Source organism: Heptranchias perlo, chromosome 33, assembly GCF_035084215.1.
Source record: "Heptranchias perlo isolate sHepPer1 chromosome 33, sHepPer1.hap1, whole genome shotgun sequence".
In the NCBI taxonomy this organism is placed as follows: Eukaryota; Metazoa; Chordata; class Chondrichthyes; order Hexanchiformes; family Hexanchidae; genus Heptranchias; species Heptranchias perlo.
Window position 1 is genome coordinate 3,657,063 of NC_090357.1, and position 13,932 is coordinate 3,670,994.

The 13,932-nt window shown below is 39.7% G+C and overlaps 1 protein-coding gene across 2 annotated transcripts in view; it reads right to left on the reverse strand.

Annotated features, from left to right (window-relative positions):
* Positions 1-13,774, reverse strand: part of sorl1 (sortilin-related receptor, L(DLR class) A repeats containing) — a 173,658-nt gene extending 159,884 nt beyond the window's left edge. For both annotated transcript variants that reach the window (XM_067970858.1, XM_067970856.1), the window contains exon 1: positions 13,472-13,774. In XM_067970858.1, the coding sequence (XP_067826959.1) occupies positions 13,472-13,741 (270 nt within the window). In that variant the 5' untranslated portion in view covers positions 13,742-13,774. The remainder of the gene's footprint in view (positions 1-13,471) is intronic.
* Positions 13,775-13,932: the final 158 nt, after the last annotated feature.

Sequence of the window (13,932 nt, forward strand, 5' to 3'; positions counted from 1 at the left end):
TAAATGTATATATAAAACATTGAAAAATGCTATAATGTATGTAAAAATTCACAGATAAAGCTATAAGTTCCATACAATAGCACATTCAACAAAAAACGCAACTCCCAGCCACACAGGGGGCATCCCTGGTCACAATTTGAACAGAGTCATTATCTGTAAACATTAGCTAATTATCATTGCCACTAGTCATAAAGACCAATCAAGCAGAAGCCTGCAATCCCCAGCCCCCCAAAAAGAAAAGGCAAGAGTCAGGAAATCTGAATATAATACGATCACTACTGGTATCTTTCAAGCAGAATGGTTACCAGAAATTTGTGATGCATGATAAACACATAAACCTCAACTCTGCTACTATTTGCAACCTCAAACAGCTTTTTAAAAATATCTAAAATAGAGAAAGCAAAGGGGTTAAGACACAGCTTTTATATTTAGTCCAGAAAGACAGACTAAGCATACCCATTGTTTGCTGGATACTACATGAGATTATGTGGAATCTACAGCACAGAAACAGGCCATTCAGCCCAAATGGCCTTTGCCAGTGTTGATACGCCACACGAGCCTCCTCCCACTCTAATTACCTCTTCCCATCCAGCCCCCATATCCCTCTATTCCTTTCTTCCTCGTGAATGCATCAATGCTATATACTTTAACCGCTCCGTGTAAAGAAATTCCTCCTAAATTATTTATTTGATTTGTAAGTGACTATCTTATATCTATGCCCCCTTGTTCTTGGCTCACCCACAAGTGGAAGCAATTTCTCCATGTCCATCCTATCAAAGCCCTTATGCTCAACAGGGATTCAGCGCCAAATGGTTATGGCCCACAACAGAAATTTGGGTTACTAATATCCAAGAGACCACAGTTTAGACTCAATTATGCAGGTTTGCATTAGTGGAAGATTAAACTACAGACTCATTAAAAGTTTTTATTACTTCAAGAACCATCCAATTCTATTCTGAACTAATTACAGAGAAATTTAGTTCACTTTGAAATAACAAAAAGGATGAAATGCTCAAAAGTAAAGTATTACTTCAATTCCACACCACCTACATGTCTAGTTGAAAATTTCAATTTACATAATTATCCAATTAGACTTCATTTCAAACTCAGCCACCCAGGCTGAACATTTTTATTGCTGTAGATTTTTAAGACAGCCATTAAGAGGCACACAATAGGATAAAATCAAGCTTCCAAGACTTAGCTCTGCAGGAAAGAAAAAAAGATGAGGTTAGAAAAGAAATAGGTACTCATCAGATGTGTGTGTTTTATACCATCCCTACAAAAAAGGCCAAGGAAGCTAATGGAAGATTCCCCATAGCAGCAGGGCTTCACAAAAAAGCATAATCCTTTCACTGGTGAAACTTAAATTGACTACAAACCACAGTAAAGGAGGGAAAAAAGCAACACACAATGGCCTTATAAAATAATAGGCGACAGCTCTCCAATTCTGCTGTTATCTCAATAGTAGACCTGTACACAATGTCCCCCTCCTCGTCCCCACACCAATAACAGTTGACCTGGAATTTAATGTTTTCAGTATTTTGTCACTCACTGAGTTGTGTAGTGAAACTAGTTTAAAACACATTGAGAAAAGGAAAAACTTCTGATTACATAATTTTGTATATGACTTTAGCTGGATAAAATAATATGAATTGAAAACTAGCTCCAGAGAGTAGCTGCATTACTTTCTAAAAAGTTTCTTCATCTCAGTCAGAAGATTACTTAATGTCTGGACTACAGCCTCAACAGCCTTTGAATTCAACATAATAAAATTATTGATCCTTCGAAAGGCAATGGATATTTTATTTGTAGATTCTAATCAGACATGAAGATCGCTTTTTGTTGCAGCCAGGTGTCAAAAGCAAATGAACAGATGGCCTCGAGACCTCTGTTCACCTCTTAATCTACTTCTGTGTTAGAAATGATCAGGCAGTTATGATAATAACCATCGAGAAGAAGCTTTTTGATCTTGGATGGTGAAACCAGTCTTTGGAGTTCCAGAAAACTAAGCTAAGGGTTTATCGTTTATTCCCTGCTTTACACTGCCTATTCCAAGAGATATAGCTAAGAGGGACTCCATGGAGTCTTTGCCAACATAACATTTTCATCAACGATTCAATCAAAATTTACTGAAAAGAATTGCTAAAGAGCTTAAACTCCTCAACTGTTTTGGAACAGTTGTGCAAGTCAAATACTGTACAGCTAGTCTCTTGCTTGTGTGTAATTATTTATCAATAAATCTTGCCTGAACATTACAGTCTGATAGTTACAACCTTTCTGAGTAGGCGGACTACGGTGGGCACCCCATATGGCCTCTGGTGCAACATTCTATGATAAAAGGGAAATAGTGCTGTGGAACACTGTCCCATATGTGGCACAGAAAGATGTAAACTTCAGTGCATTGGTAATGAGGCTCATTTGAGGAGATGGCCATTTTGATGTGAACACAAGTTGGGAGACAGCCTGAATTCTAACAGCAAAGTTCTGCTTATTCTGAATTCTCTTAAGTTCACAATGTTTATAGTGCCAAACAGAAGCCCAATCAGATTTCTAACCCCGGCAGGCAATGCAGCTTCTGTTCCCAATTCGCAGTTTTTTCTATATTTGGTGGTATAACAGGATGTAGCCAGAGATAACTGGATCAAGAACAGATATCGCCTGAATTTTAACTCAACGGCTGCTGGAAGTATAGAAAAGACTTTGATAAATTGTACTGTGGCACCAGACAGGCCAATCTCCACAAAGAAATGCATGCTTAACATGATCAAAGGTTGCCAGCTTTTTTTTTTGGGTGGGGGGGGATGCTGCCATTGAATGACCTGGGGAAAAAGTTATTGTTTTCCTGAATTGAACGGCGATTTCCTCCATTTCATAAGATGGGCATGCCAAGCATTCGCCATTCCAAACATCTGCACAGCTATGGAAATTTTGTGGCTGGCTCGGCAGCAGTTTTTGATGAAGAACAAAAAAAAACGAAGTATGTTATTACATTTAAAAACAGGGTTGTATGTTGAATTTGAGGTAGGCAAAGAGAAATTTCACAACTACAATAGTGAGATTTATCAAAGGCATCAGTTAACCCTACTGCACCTGATAAGCTCCCTCATGGTCATGTTCAATAGCACCTCAAAGTAAATTCCTCCAATGAGATCATTAGTCTTCAAATGAACATGTCACATTGGTTTGCAGCCAAGCCTTGTAGACCAGGAAAGTCTCTGCTTCAGTCCCCAGACAGGATAAATTTTTTAAATAACAGCCAAGGCTTCCACTCTTGATGTCCAGCTAGTGATTGCCTGCTAGAAGGGAAGCAGGCGATGGCAGGATTGAGGTCAGGCATGATACCATCCAGTTACATTGCCTGCTAGCACGTGAGAAATGGTCACTTGGATAAGGTACTCGAGGACTGCTGGTGCCCATGTAACACATGGTGCCATAAATCCACACAAGTCACTGCCTTCAGGAGAAGATGGGAAAAAAACACACTACATAAAAAATAAGTTAAATCACAGAAGTTTAAAGAAGGCTGCTCCTACAGTCAATTTAGAGTTACAATTTTCAACCATCTAGAAAGAACTGCAGTATTTGCTGAAATATTTCAAAATGGTTTACCAGTACCTTGTTAGTTTTTAACTTTACAATACTCATTCAGAAGCTGATGGTAATTAAATTAATGACCCCCCCCAATCATTGGAGAACTGGAAATCAGACAATGCAATATATCGCACAATTAAAAACCAGGAAGTTCTCTTCTTGCTGCTTAAAAAAGGATTATCCTTGTGCCACCATGGAGTCTTTTTAATCCCATGTAAATGACCTGACAGCTCACAGCACAGCTTTACTGCCACTTTAGACACTATTTTCCAAATTCTATCAATGGAAGCTCAGTGAAATAGACGTCCATCCCTGCCAAATGCTTTCTTTAATGTTTTTTCCCCTTCCTCCTCTGCCATATTGAAAATGCTGCATTTTAGTCTTCATTGGAGAATAGTATTTTTTTTTGGGGGGGGGGGGGGGGTTGAGAGAAGAGAGAGAGAAGAGTTTTAAATATGACACCGCTATGAATTAGGTACTGCTCACAACGATAGGATGCTGGCTTGTGCCTGCAGTCCCCATTAGTGACTTCCCATTCACAGCCAAAATCGCATCAAGAGATGAGGGGGGTCAGGAGAATATTTCTCAACAAGGGAAAAACAGTGGATACCATCCCTACTCTGGCTGCATGTTCACAAGTCTGATACTTAGGTAATTGCATCTCTCTCCTCCCAAGGTTGGAAAAGATACCATAAACTACTTCCATCTCCCATACCCCTCAACCGTGTTGTATGCCAAATATTTAACCAGTTCTTTATTGAATTTGGCGACAACATCCATCTCCCTAGACAATCTGTTTCATATATTTAACAGCTCCTGTGCAAAGTAAACAAATCTAAACTATATTTTCGCCTCTTTTCAACTGGAATCCATGCCCCCTTGTTTAGAGACTGTAATTACGTCAAACATATTGGGGTTCTCAAGGAGAAGGTACTTCCAGAAATGCACCACAGCAAGACTTTTTCCTAAAAAAAATCTGTTGAACTAGCTTTCTCATACTAGGTATTGAATGTTTCATGTTTTAAATTGTGTTTGTTCTTTCCCAATTAGCTTATTGTACTGTATAACTGTTAAAAATTAATAGCTTTATTTTAAAAACACTAATTTGCCAGGGGAGAAAGATGCACAAAATCAATTTTTTTTTATATATAGTTCAGAAAAAAAAAAATTTTTTAAATCAATTTAATAGGGCTCCTTGTGCAAATGTATATATTTCTGAATAGCCCTGTATAATGAATAAAAAATTGAAAAAGCTCAACTGGTTTCAAAATTCTTTTCACAACCATAGCACAACTTCCAGCTTTCAATTGAGGCTTTAAAGTCAGTCATCTTCAGAGCTCTCAAGGACATAGACATTCGCTCCCCTCAAGCAGAAAAATAACTCAAACAGCATCTTCTATCCATTAGCAATTTTGCTGCATTTACTTCTACAGCAGGCTGCAATGTAAACTTATCAAATAGTTTTACAATTGATATTTTAAAATTATAATGTTTACTTTGAAGCACACACAATATATTATAACTTATTGGGTGCTGAAGTCAAGAGAGCTCTGGTCATGAGGGTTTTCAAACTCTGGTTATATAGAGAGAGCTGGAATTCTAATGTTGTAAAAGATGTATTTTTTTTTAAACTTAAGACAAAATGAGCACAACACAGGGCACGTCTGAATTTTTTTAAAACTCACTCAAATTTAAAACTGCAAACTTTGATTATTCTGGGGCATAGATCTCAACAGCTTGACGTGTACCAAAAATTGTTATAGGCATTCCCTGTTAATATCCAAAAATGCACGGAAGAAAAACACCATTCAGCCCACCATACTTGGTCCTGCCACAGAATGTGCACAAGTTAACCTATCATGCACTCAACTGCACTCACTTTGGATGCGTTTAAGCTGCTTTTATAGTGCACTTGATGGGGTGCAAGAGCCATCAGCAACCAGTGCGCAGATATGATGTAACTGGTAGTGATGCTACAGAGTAAATTTGCTAGATTTGCTGAAGTGGGCTGCTTTTATAAAAAATAAAAAACAGTTTTAGACTTCAGTTGCCAATCGAGATCAATAGCTTCTGTTCAGGTTTCAGCTAGACATTGTGCTATTTACAGCACCTGGCTGCAACTTCAATCCTGTACCCCAGGAGAATGCTCTGTGCATGCAGGCCACATTGTCTAAACATTTTAAACCTATCTGCAATTAATGTAAAGGTATCCAAGAGGTTCAAAAGATCCCAGAGCACTTTCTACACTTGGATTGTTACTCATTCGGTATTAAACCATTTAGACTGCTCTTTCCAGGGAGTTCACTCTGCCGGAATCAGATTGACACCTGATTTCAGATTTCTTCTAGAACTTCAGCATCAATGCAAAGCAAAAAGACACTTTGCAGAAACCCTAAAGTTGCAGTGAAAACACATCTATAATTTCCCAAAGGAAAATTCTACATAAATATTCCCTAATTCTCAAAAGGTAATTAAGCAGAACGCCAAATCCCCACATCGTAATTATTCAAGCCTGGCCATTTGTTTATTACAGATGACATTTCTTGGTCGGAACGGCATAGGAATTATTGTGCCTTTAAAAAGGATATAAAAACCCTAACTGTTTTTGCTGTTCCAAACATCCACAATTGAATGGGGCAATAATTTCTTCTGATCTCTAGTCTTATATGAAGACTCTTAATTTTGTATCTAGGTCCTGTAATTCTGTGGTTAAGGTCCAAGCAAAATATCCTGTTTGTATCTACATGTTTAACCCACACAAATACAGCAGCAATGCAATCAAGAACTTTTGCATCCTGCCAAAATGATTCCACTGAAATCTATTACCACAAATGTGTAACTACCTTGGTAGGCCACTGAACAGCAACTCCAACATCACCTGGATTCACATCACTTCCAAATCAATTTGGAAACAAACCGTTGCATAGGCGCAATGATCCCAACATGCAGAATGACCATTTATGATTTTTTTTAAAACACAAAACACAAGAAAGCTTCACTTAATTTTGTACATAAATATCTACCAAAACTCAAACAAAAACAAACTGATCAAGATCCTCGTTGTCCCTCAATGGCCTCGGCCCATACTACTGTAACAATCTCATCCACCCATATATCCCCACACAAACCTTCTGCCTCTATCAGATTATTCCTTATTCTTCACTCTACTGACAGTGGTCATTATAGCTACTACCCTCTGCTTTCTCGAACTCCCTCCACGATGTCACCAACTCTTCTGCTTTCAAAAGTTTCCTAAAAACCCTCTTCTTCATCCATGTTTTCGACCACCATATACATACCCCTCTCCCATCTCCTCCGCTCACTATACATTTATTTTTAATCCTCTGCCCTTTAAAGCACATGGAGATGTTTTCCTTATGCAAAGACAGGTATGTAAAATGTAGGTGGTTATTCTTTCAAAGAAGGCGCGAATACATCTGTTTGCTAGAAATTTGAAGGAGGGATTACATTATAGCCAACTCAAATATATAGCTAATAATTTCAAAACAACTTCTGTCAGATCTGAATATTCAGCAAAGATTACTGAATTAATAAAAATTTTATCACTTGGGCTTAGAGTCTTGTTCTTGAAGCAACACACAGATTTATAATTCACAGAACAAAAGACTTTATGCCAAGACAAGAGATAAATGGAAGGAGCTTGGAAAGGTTCAGAATACAGAACTAAAATAAAACTGGACATGCTGAATATCCTTTCCTTATTCCTACATTATTCTGTTTATGACTTAAATCTGAAATACTTTCTACAAACATTTGTGCTACCCAAGCACTGGATGGCAAATACTATTGAAAATACTGCTGAACTATGAACTCTCTGGAACAGAGCTGCATTAAAATGTCACTGCTACATATTTACTGCAAGAGGTTTATACAAGAAAAAAAATCAATTTTCTCTGGTTTGCAGTTTGGATTTAGTTTCCTATCCACCAATTTTCTCCCCTCATCTCCTGAAGCTGCTGACTCTGAGATCTTGTGTACTTTTTTTTTGCCTCTAAGCCGAGACAGTGAATGTCAGGAGGCAATTTGGTTATTGAGGTCATCGTGGCTGAGCCTGACCTTATTCTCGCCCAATATCGACACGTACACACCTTTCAGCAGGGGTCACTGGCTAAGATCAGGAGTGGGAACCTGGCTGATTTTTATCCCTCCCTAGCCCAGAGGCACTGAGGAAAATTGCAGTGCCCCAATTGCTACACCAGTTCAGATCAATTCGCTCAGAACAAACCCGGAGTGAAATCTGGGACCTTCTAGTCGGTGTAGCTCAGTGATATCACCTGGTGGTGCTAGTTTTTTTTTCCTCTGACAATAATTTACTGAAATTCCAACTGTAAAGTCAACCAACTACATTGACTTTACTCACTGACACCCGACTAATAATTAACTTTAAATGCATGGATTAATATTGCCCCGGTTATTTTTTTAACCCAAATGATGACAAAAAAGTTTCCTTTACAGTTCAACTATGTCAAGATTCAAAACAAGTTATAAAAGGCATTTTTAAAAAAAAACTCATTTTCTATTCTTTCTCCCCTCCCCTTTTGGACTTAACCAGCTGGGAGGGCAGAATAATCTGAATCACATCCACATGATTGCCATCAACAGTCTCCAATCATACAGCAACAAGAGGTGCAATTCACAAAACTCACCCCAGCAGATTTTAATTTCTGTCCCAATGATGACGCATTCTGTAGCAGTAACAGAACCCTCCACCTAGCATCCCAGCCAAAATTAGACTGAACATCCATATCTGAAGGATAAGCTATCTTTCCCTTCCCTTCCCTTCATCCATCCATCCATCCATCCCCCAGCCCCAACTATGAATGACCCGGTCATCGTATGTTGATTCTAGTGTATGGATTAACCTCCACCCTGCATGAATTTCAACTCATCCAAAGCTCTGCTATCCACATCCTGACCCACACTACATCCCACCAGCTCAGCAACTCTTCCTCACTAACTTATACTGGCACCCTAACCCCTGAAAACACTGAATTTAAAATACTCATCCTCTTCTACAGATTCCTGTACAGCCTCACCCTACCTACCTTGACAACCTCTTCCGGCCTCACATCCCCTCCTGTGCCCTCCAGTTTTCACACTCTAGCCCTTTTCGTATTTTCCCTTCTCTTCCCACTCCGCCATTGGTAGCAGTGCCTTCGACCATCCTGGTCCCACTCTCTGGAACTCCCTCCCTCAACTCCTCTGTCTATGTCTCCCTACCTTTAAAAGCTTTCTCAAAACTCATCTCCAATGAAACATGTGGTCACCACTCCTAACTCTCCCAGAATGCCTCGTATTTTCCTCTGTGAAGCACCTCAGTTAAACGTTCCTACGTTAAAAGCACCATATAAACGTACGTTGTTATACTATAGAGTACAATAACTACAATACTCTATCAAAACATGACCTGAAAAAGTGTATAAACATTCAGCCTCAGATTTAAGTTCTTATGGATAAAAGGACAACTCCACTGCTATATTTACCAAGCAGTCTTCATCTACTTCTAAATAGATTTTTAAAAACTGTAACTGCTTTGCGAATGGAATGAAAGTTAAAATTTGAAACCAAATCAAACACAATCGAAAAACAACAACTACTGCATTTCTAAAAAAACAGAAAAATCAGAATTCCTCTACATATTTTGACAAGCTCACCAGTTGAATAAAGTATCGGAAACATCAGCTTGTGCGATATTATAGCAGACAGGTATTGTTTACACTGGATAATGTATTGAAAAGACAAACTATATCAGGGCATGAAAAAGCTTGTAACATAGTTTCATTTTTTAAGGTTGCACCAGACTAGATGGGAAAGTCAAAGGAGAGTAAAATCAATCAGTGTGTAAAATAGGTGTCCGACCCAGTCCCGCAAGGCTGGTTAAAATTACCCATTGTTTTTGCTTAACCATAGCACAACTGAGACCAGGACTTCAGTGAATGGATCTGCCCCATTACTGGTACGGTACCGAGAAGCACTGCACAAGCACGTTAAGATACATCAAGGATTTTTAGAAACTGGATGCTCGTAGGTAAATAGCAAAACTTTAAAAAGGATATACATTTACTAAAACTTGTTATTTGGAGATTCAGAGTTTATTTTCAAGCTCTGATCTCCACCCAACATTACCAGGATCACTATTTCAGATTCAGGTCAAAGGTCAGGGGAATCTCCACCTGCATTTGCACGGCATTACTGTAATCCTCACTTAATATTGATAAAGAAACAGCTATCCTATATACTGGGATTAATCACAACCATTTACCTACACATTTATGGTTCTAAAATGGCATGAGCCGACAAGGAAATGCTGGACACCAGCACTCCTTCAAATTTAGTGTTGAATGAAAATAAAATTGCTTCATGATCAGAGTAACAGAACTCTGGCAGCTCACAGGGACATCAGTAAACTTATAATTTCACTCAACACTGGGGTCAGGGGAAGGGGAGTCGATTGCTATTATATTTTGCTATATATTTTAATAGAGACACCACATCATCTCTTATTTCAGAATATTGTACCACTCTAAAATAATGATTACAGGAAGGGTCTAATAGTGTGCTATACAGAATAGTCACTAAAAGTCCAATATCTATTGAATGTAAGTTTAATCTTTTTTTCCCTGCAAGTAGGTAGAAGTCGGGAACCTTGGATGACTCGGGAGATTGAGGCCCTAGTCAAAAAGAAGGAGGCATATGACATGCATAGGCAGCTGGGATCAAGTGGATCCCTTGAAGAGTATAGAGATTGCCGGAGTAGAGTTAAGAGAGAAATCAGGAGGGCAAAAAGGGGACATGAGATTGCTTTGGCAGATAAGGCAAAGGAGAATCCAAAGAGCTTCTACAAATACATAAAGGGCATAAGAGTAACTAGGGAGAGAGTTGGGCCTCTTAAGGATCAACAAGGGCATCTATGTGCGGAACCACAAGAGATGGGTGAGATCCTAAATGAATATTTCACATCGGTATTTACGGTTGAGAAAGGCATGTATATTAGGGAACTTGGGGAAATAAATAGTGATGTCTTGAGGAGTGTACATATTACAGAGAGGGAGGTGCTGGAAGTCTTAACGCGCATCAAGGTAGATAAATCTCCGGGACCTGATGAAATGTATCCCAGGACGTTATGGGAGGTTAGGGAGGAAATTGCGGGTCCCCTAGCAGAGATATTTGAATCATCCACCGCGACAGGTGAGGTGCCTGAAGATTGGAGGGTAGCAAATGTTGTGCCTTTGTTTAAGAAGGGCAGCAGGGAAAAGCCTGGGAACTACAGACCGGTGAGCCTGACATCTGTAGTGGGTAAGTTGTTAGAGGGTATTCTGAGAGACAAGATCTACAGGCATTTGGAGAGGCAGGGACTGATTAGGAACAGTCAGCATGGTTTTGTGAGTGGAAAATCATGTCTCACGAATTTGATTGAGTTTTTTGAAGGGGTAACCAAGAAGATAGATGAGGGCTGTGCAGTAGACGTGGTCTACATGGACTTTAGCAAAGCCTTTGACAAGGTACCGCATGGTAGGTTGTTACATAAGGTTAAATCTCACGGGATCCAAGGTGAGGTAGCCAATTGGATACAAAATTGGATTGACGACAGAAGACAGAGGGTGGTTGTAGAGGGTTGTTTTTCAAACTGGAGGCCTGTGACCAGCGGTGTGCCTCAGGGATCGGTGCTGGGTCCGCTGTTATTTGTTATTTATATTAATGATTTGGATGAGAATTTAGGAGGCATGGTTAGTAAGTTTGCAGATGACACCAAGATTGGTGGCATTGTGGACAGTGAAGAAGGTTATCTGGGATTGCAACGGGATCTTGATAAATTGGGCCAGTGGGCCGATGAATGGCAGATGGAGTTTAATTTAGATAAATGTGAGGTGATGCATTTTGGTAGATCGAATCGGGCCAGGACCTACTCCGTTAATGGTAGGGCGTTGGGGAGAGTTACAGAACAAAGAGATCTAGGAGTACAGGTTCATAGCTCCTTGAAAGTGGAGTCACAGGTGGATAGGGTGGTGAAGAAGGCATTCAGCATGCTTGGTTTCATTGGTCAGAACATTGAATACAGGAGTTGGGATGTCTTGTTGAAGTTGTACAAGACATTAGTAAGGCCACACTTGGAATACTGTGTACAGTTCTGGTCACCCTATTATAGAAAGGATATTATTAAACTAGAAAGAGTGCAGAAAAGATTTACTAGGATGCTACCGGGACTTGATGGTTTGACTTATAGGGAGAGGTTGGATAGACTGAGACTTTTTTCCCTGGAGAGTAGGAGGTTTAGGGGTGATCGTATAGAAGTCTAAAAAATAATGAGGGGCATAGATAAGGTAGATAGTCAAAATCTTTTCCCAAAGGTGGTGGAGTCTATAATGAGGGGACATAGATTAAAGGTGAGAGGGGAGATACACAAAAGGGTCCAGAGGGGCAATTTTTTCACTCAAAGGGTGGTGAGTGTCTGGAACGAGCTGCCAGAGGCAGTAGTAGAGGCGGGTACAATTTTGCCTTTTAAAAAGCATTTGGACAGTTCCATGGGTAAGATGGGTATCGAGGGATATGGGCCAAGTGCAGGCAATTGGGACTAGCTTAGTGGTATAAACTGGGCGACATGGACATGTTGGGCCGAAGGGCCTGTTTCCATGTTGTAAACTTCTATGATGATTCTATACTGCAGCAGGCAAATAGTCAACTAAAGTTTATAAATACATTTTTGAGAGCATTCCTAAGAGGTAAACCTGCTCATCTTAATCTTAGAAGAATTTTAAAAATGGAGTACTGCAACTTCAAATTTTCTTTCAGGGGCCATGGAGAGTTTGGTAAAAGTGTATGTACAGTAGTGTGCTTTCATTTTCACACATCTTAAGCAGAACTAGTAAGAAATTTGCATTTAATACAAAAACAATGGTGATAACTAGACAAATGAATCATGACATCAGCCGTTTGACTACATGGCCCTATCTTTCTAAATTCTGAAAATGAGTTTCCAGGTTGAAACCACAGGTATATTCCGGAAAATATGCTGCGTTGTAGTCCATTTAAAGAGGAAATGTTGAAATATGTTGCATACTAGAAATTTATCAACTAAATCATGAAATTTCTTAAACCCAAACATTCAAGGATCTTTCTGGAACAGCAATAACTTGAAATAAGCTTTATTATTTGTTTCAGAGCGCTCAAAATATTCGATTGCACAATCAACCAAAACAAAACAGGAAAATAGGTCGTCTGCTATCAGATAGGATCTTGCACCACAAGTTTTGACGTTGCTGTTACTTGTTCCATTAAAAGTACGGCTTTTATTTTTGTCTTTCAAAAAAAAAGAGGGGCACATTATTCACTTTTACGTCAAAATAAATGCTGTTATTTATCCTGCAATGACACCCTCTCACCTCTAAATAAACAATCCAGGTTTCTCTGCAGAAATACATCAATGTCACTTTAAAATGACACAATGCACAGGCCTTTTTGTTATATCTGGTAACACAGGGTTTACTCTAATGCTTGCACAGGTATAGGTTATTCTCCGGATATAATGGGTGTGATCGCAACGGGTTGTGATTTAGTAAACAGGTTTAATTTTGATTGAAGGGTTATCGAAAAAAGAAAAATGTTTTTTTTTTAAAAGGAGGCTTTAGCAATAAGTGGAATAGTTTTTTTTAAAAAAGAGCAATTATATTTATTTTAAAACCAGGTAAAGCAATGCACAGATAGTGACTGTCAGGAGTCATCCCCTGCCAGTAACTTCCGCATGCAATCGGAGTTAGCAATGTAATTTGAAATTTTTTTTTAAAAAAAAGGTATGAAAATATTTAAGCAGTGTAAAGAGATCACAAAGGTGGTATATTTTTGTTTTGTTCAATCCCTGTACCTGTCCATAAACCTGGAGCTGCTCCTTCATGTCTGCGCTTCTGCGCCACCGATGGAGATGGCTCTGGAGCGCCGTCCCCACACCTCCCTCGGTGAAATCGGCCGCCAGGGTCAAAACCCTCCGGTCCTGCGGATCGGCGGCGAGCCCCCCGCCAAAGTGCAAAGTTTGCGAGCTGAAGTACGGCCGCCGAGCCGTGCCGAAGGCCAGGAGAAAATGCAGGAGGGCTAACCCCCGCCAGACTCTCGCTCCTCCGCCACCGCCGCCCGCCATCTTAGCCCCGGTTGTGTTTCAGTGGATTTTTTTTTTCTCTCTCTCTTTTCTTTTCTGACGGCAGATTTATTTTTCCCTTCACGACCCAACCCGCCCACCCCTTTAAGTTCGTGACGCTCGCGGCGGGGGTTGGGTGTTTCGGGAAGAAGCGGCGCCTTAAGGCCAGGTTGGGGATTGCAGGCGCGCGAGCC